Source organism: Anabrus simplex, chromosome 1 (genome assembly GCF_040414725.1).
Source record: "Anabrus simplex isolate iqAnaSimp1 chromosome 1, ASM4041472v1, whole genome shotgun sequence".
NCBI lineage: Eukaryota > Metazoa > Arthropoda > Insecta > Orthoptera > Tettigoniidae > Anabrus > Anabrus simplex.
Window position 1 is genome coordinate 1,237,280,182 of NC_090265.1, and position 6,000 is coordinate 1,237,286,181.

Consider the following 6,000-nt stretch of genomic DNA (forward strand, 5'->3'; position numbering starts at 1 on the left):
TGTAATGTTATGTAAAATATGCTCCTGGTCCCCGGATTGAATCCTGGCCTAGTCGGTTGGCATTTATGAGTGCCTGTGTCGGATTTTCTAACACGTTAAGATGCTGTTTTCCATGGCAAAATTCCAACGTTTTAACGTCTATTAAAATCCTTAGCAGTTAAAGGAACGTTAAGTGTATACATTCGCATTATTATTATTATTATTATTATTATTATTATTATTATTATTATTATTATTATTATTATTATTATTATTATTATTATTATTATTCAACATAAACTCTCCAACATTTTACTCGGTTCCTGACCAGTAACTAGGCTCGTCTTATAGATGAATGAGGAATACGGTATTCTTCGAATAAAGTTTCTTGCTTGTAACCTGTTTTGTTCCATTGTTCGAAAAATGAAACGCTTAAAGAAAACTCTGGCCATTTCTATTTAGAACAGTTGACAGATATCTGAATATGAAAACGTCAAGTTGGCATACCTGCCCAACAGCTCAAATATAGTAGCTTTCATTTTAAAAATATCTCTTTTCCAGCGATTTACTGAATTTTGAGCGAACTTTGATTTAGTAAAACCATCAACATCCCTATGTACGGGCTGCCAACAGAGGAAAAAGTGTACAATACGCAAATTGAAGGTTTAAAATTATATAGCTGATAAAATGACAGCCAGAGAAAAGTTAATTTTCTAGTAATATATACTTGTATATTAACAATAATTGGCAGATACTTGCTGTGCTACATGGTCAGTATGTTGCCTTTTATATGGTGGTTCATAAACGTTAATACATTCGATCTACAGTATATTGCTACAATATGCTGTTGAGATAAGTGTACCAGTGGACACAAATTGGCACATAAAGATTGTACGTCATACACCGTGCATTCTTATTTTAGTACACGTTACGGAACATATTACAATATTACAAAAAGATGCAGTCACACACAAGAATGAAACGGCTGTTTTTGAGAGAAAATTTATGAATTCTAGTGATAAAGTAGCGTTCTGGCTGCGGCCGTTCAAGTGGAATATCAACACTCATATTCCCCTCTTATTTTGTCTGACTGTCAGGCAGACGGATAAAGTGAAAAATAAATAAATAAATAAATAAATAAATAAAATAAATAAATAAATAAATAAATAAATAAATAAATAAATAAATAAATAAATAAATAAATAGGGTTCCAGGAATCAACCTGGGAAGAGTCCTTGTGACTCTGGGCAAATGGTAGTGAAATGCGTCGTTGCCAAACTCTTGCAACAATATTATATTGGGTTAAGCAAGAGAACCCAACTAGCCTCTTTCACTACAACTCCAGTACGTAACCTACACGAGGTGCCCCCTGTTAAGCTGAGCAACCCAGTGGAAGGTTGGGTAGCCAATCTCAGCGGGAAGCTGGGTCAGTGAACCGACCAGTGTTGGGGGCTTCAAGGTTTACAACCTTGATAGTTAAACACCACGTTAACTTCGGGAAACCCCACTAAACTTTTTCGCAGTTAAGAACCACGTGGTCCATCGTAGGCCTAAACGAAGAAGAAAAATAAACAAATAAGTAAGTAAATAAATAAATAAAATATGGACCTATAAGGTGGATAATTAATTTCAATCATAAAACGGTCGAGAAAACTAAATATTCAGTAAGAATATTCTGACGAATTTGGCGCAGAAGATGAGATGTACAAAAATTTCTCTAAGGATCATTTCTAACTTGTTCGTATAAAGTCACTTTCTATCTTTCGTGAATCTCAGGCAGGAATTGTAATATCCTGAAATCGTAGACTATTGCGTATAATATCAAATTACGTTTAAATATGTAGAACAAACTGTATCAATTCTGGAAAAAAAGTTTTAGTTTGTCTTTTAAATGTTAATTTGTTGAGAGTGATCTGGTTAGAGCTGTATACAAGCCAGGAGGGAACAGTAGGCAGCACCGCTATGGGCAGCGATATGTCAGTGATAGCAGTAGTCGGGGTAAATGAACGACATTTTCATATCCCCTTTGCTTTCACGAATAAAACTCAGTAAGAATATTGATAAATGAGTGATATTAATTGTAATAACAATTATAACAAAGTAAATTTAATAGTGACTGAAATTGTTACTATGAATTTCAGAATATTGACATAAACTTAATAAGTAATGTATTCAGTAGCATCGGCAGGAATATTACGTCAGAACGAATTAAATATTCCTGCAATAAAGCTTGTTCGTAGAACTAGTCTATTTGTCAATAATAACTTTCAAAGTGCTAATTTTCCCCCCTTCTGTTCCAAAACTTAAGTACAGTTGGATTATTTGCTTAGAGAAAGAAACTAGATTCATTTATATTTAGAGCGCACTAACAATGGGTATGCTTTTGCTTTATCGTCCATTGCTAACCCTTAAGCACCTGTGGTCAAACGGTTATATTACAGTACAAGCCTCTTGTGCTCAAGATCACGGCTTCGCACATGGCTGAATTTGGTAAACTTTAGAAGGCATCGTCTTGATCATATGGGGCTGTAGACGAAAGCTAATTTGGTACTTTTTCCACTGAATTACTTTTTCTATTCAAATACATCAATATAGATTTCCCCTGTCTGCTACTATGAGCTAATTTCAGTGACACGACACTAAGGGGACAAACCGTTGATAATGACACTCAAGTGCCTCAAATGGTGTCAACTATAAAGAAGATGTTTCGGCAACAATGTTGTATTAAAAAGGACCGAAGAACACAATGGAAGGTCTTTGAATTCATGCTAATTAGTAATCAACAGCAATTTCGTTGTGGATAATTTAGTAACAACAATCAAATTTATCACCCGTTAAGTCTACAAATACTGTCCGGTACGTACATCCAGATATTGCTGATTGCTACAATTCTGTAAAGTAACAAATAAAGTATTAACCTCACACTGCTGATATACAAAATCCATTTTACTGTCTCTAGTTTTCAGTTGCCGTCCAAGCCCTATTACAATGAACTGTACTCTTCATGGATGTTTCGAAGAATAGTTCAAGGATTCCTCAGAAGAGAAGAACGCATATTTCATCAAAAGATTTAAAATTAACTATCGGAAAATGACAGCGATATTACAAAATCGTAGTAATGCCATACATTAAAAATTTCAATTGAAATCAGTATCCTATATTGTGTGTTTGAATGGCTATAGTAGAAGGCGTTCATGCAAGAAGAGCAACAGTAAAGCGATTCTGTAAACTTAAATTGTTTCCTAAAGTCATGATATTGGTGTGTTCACAAAATTAAAATATCGATTTGGATTTGTGTACAATGAATGCATTCCTTATTACGATTATGTCAATTCCATGCATATGCAATCCATAGGTAGATAATGATTACTTATTGAAAATATTACCATTTTCTTACGAATGTAGGTATTGTAGATTTCCGAGGTAGTAACGTCTGAACCTAAAGTTGCAGGAATTCTCACCACTAACTTATATTACATTTTCAGATGACATAAAGAACTGAATAATGTAGAATTTAGTACTATCGGACCAAATAGAAGTTACATATTAGAAAATAATATTTCCGTTTGGAATTATAAGGTGCCGTAGTTTTCAAGGAAAATGTTCGAACCAGTTTTACATTTCAACCTTCTCATCTCGATGATTCTCCGAATTATACACTTCCAATCTTCTTATTTCGATTATTCTCTGAATTTTACACTTATTTGTGCAAATGTATAGAATACAAGCAGCTGATAAAATATCTCACTTGAAGATATTTGTATAGGGAGTTTCTTTCAAGAAGTGAAGAGAAAGATGTTTCTGTATGAACATCTGAAGATATGCTATGCTCAAAATACCGCAGTCCCTATGTTTCCAGCTTTGTTTTATCAAGGATTATGAGATTATTTCTGTTGCTATTAAAATGACCTATATTACATGGGTATGTTTTTGCCAACAGTTCTTGTAATATAATGTTTCAAATATGGGACAAATTTTCTTTTCTTTTCTTGAAAACTATTGCTCATATTGTGATATATAAAACTTTATTCCTGAGGAAAAATCATAAAATACAGTAAATAAAAGTATACAAATAAATAGATTGAAGGGCCGTTGTATTTTTCAAATTGATTATTTATTTACTTTTTTTAATTTATTGTTTTGTATGATGTTGTTAAAGCTACTTTGACGGTAGCATGGAATTAGGACTATTTAGAGTAATTGGTAATTAGAAAAGAACTGATCCATGAAATAATGATTATCACTATTTCGAATCACTACTTAAATATTCGAAACTTTTCCATATTCCCTGTCTGTTGTCGTTTTTCCTCCGAACTATTGAAACAAAAATCGCACGTACAAAAGAATTTACTGATCCTTTTGAAATAGTAAACGTAGTCCTGTACCCAACACTAGATGGCATGCATCATGCAGAGTGAAGTACAGAACATTGACAGAACATTTAAAAACACAATGCGTTAAATAGACGTTGTGATCTTATTATTAATTGAAATACGGAATCTGCCTACAGTCAGCTGGGTTCTTTTGCGAGAATGGAGATTCTCTAGAATTTGGCATATTTGTTACCCTGTAACGCAATGTGAGTAGCGTGCAAATAAGCAGTGGGTTGTAGTGTACTGGAAATAAAGTAATTGCGCATATGTAGAAGTACGGGCATGTTTGACATTCGAATCATTAAGGATATATTGCGTATATACACAACACTAAATACTACTAACCACCACAGAAATACTCAATAGGACTTCTGGCGACATTAAAGACATCCTGTCATAAAAATTGGTTGTATCCTTATGCAGTACTGACCTCAAGTAACTGAAGAAGTCATCAACAACGTCTACAATGAGAGCGAATTTCTGCAACTAAAAGTACACCGTTTCTACTCGTGTAATCTACAGAAACAAGTATAGTACATTTCTTGTATAGCGTAACGATGCCTAGCATTGATAGATAAATAGAGTAAAATTAATTATTTCCCAAACTGTTACCGTCGTCGTGCTGGAAGTCCAAGTCCTCCGTGGAGACCGCCTTGTCGGCCACCTCGGCGCCTGGCCTCATGACGCTCGACTAGCCCACGTCCATGCCGGGGCATTCAAACAGTGTCGTTTCACGACGCTTACCAATACACAAACGTGGTCTGTCTCCGTAGACTGAATATCCGTATAGTCAAAAGGAGAGACTGGCCTCATAGGTAAAGAAAAGATTTATTGCTAACATGACCTATCATTTAACATTGAAGTGAGCGACATGAACCCTACCAAGCGAGGCTTTTAACAACATCATTTTATAAGCGTAACCTCTTACTTCTAACGTCGGATACCATAAATTTGTGAACGTAAAAATATACGTGAACCCTAGTAATCAATATGTACAAACATTTTCCTACAAGCTACATATTTATTGGACCTCTGATTGATGACGTAACAACTTGTTATTAATTTACACTACCAACGTATTAGCTAAGACGAGTAATTCGACGTCAAGGCATTCATTTATATGAGGGTATCTACAAGTAGTAAGACGAAATATTAAGAAATTAAACGCAATGAAGAGAGTAAGATATTTAGGGGGATAAAAAGGCTTTCAATTGAGCTTCTTAGTGGTCAGCATTGTACATGATGTTCTTATTTATGCACTAGCACCATCTCATGTTAAGAGAGAATTTCGCATTTTGACATAGCACGCAACCCTATGAGGTAGAGCGTTGTGCACACGTAAATGGTCGTCCATTTTGTCGGCATATCGAGTTTCACGGCTGTCGCATCGTCCCGCTTAGTTCGTACTCATCAAGCTACACCTTTTATATTAACACTAGAATGTTGGTCATCTTTGTGTTAGTCAGTGTTGCACTGTTGAAGAGGTCTTGCAGAGACTATGATGTAGTTAGCAGAGCACACGGAATCTGCAGATGAAAACAAAACATTGTTAAAGTAATTGTATGTCCAATACACAACGTATATGTAATATGAGCACATATCTCAAAAAGCTGATGCAGGTGTTAGGTTTAAGGAGAAGTATTATCAT

The 6,000-nt window shown here is 34.8% G+C and overlaps 1 protein-coding gene across 1 annotated transcript in view; it reads right to left on the minus strand.

Moving 5' to 3' along the window:
- LOC136858578 (1-phosphatidylinositol 3-phosphate 5-kinase-like) overlaps positions 1-5,034 on the minus strand; it is a 114,313-nt gene extending 109,279 nt beyond the window's left edge. Inside the window, exon 1 of the mRNA XM_068225717.1 lies at positions 4,965-5,034. Coding sequence (XP_068081818.1) covers positions 4,965-5,034 — 70 coding nt within the window. The remainder of the gene's footprint in view (positions 1-4,964) is intronic.
- Between the last annotated feature and the right edge of the window lie 966 nt (positions 5,035-6,000).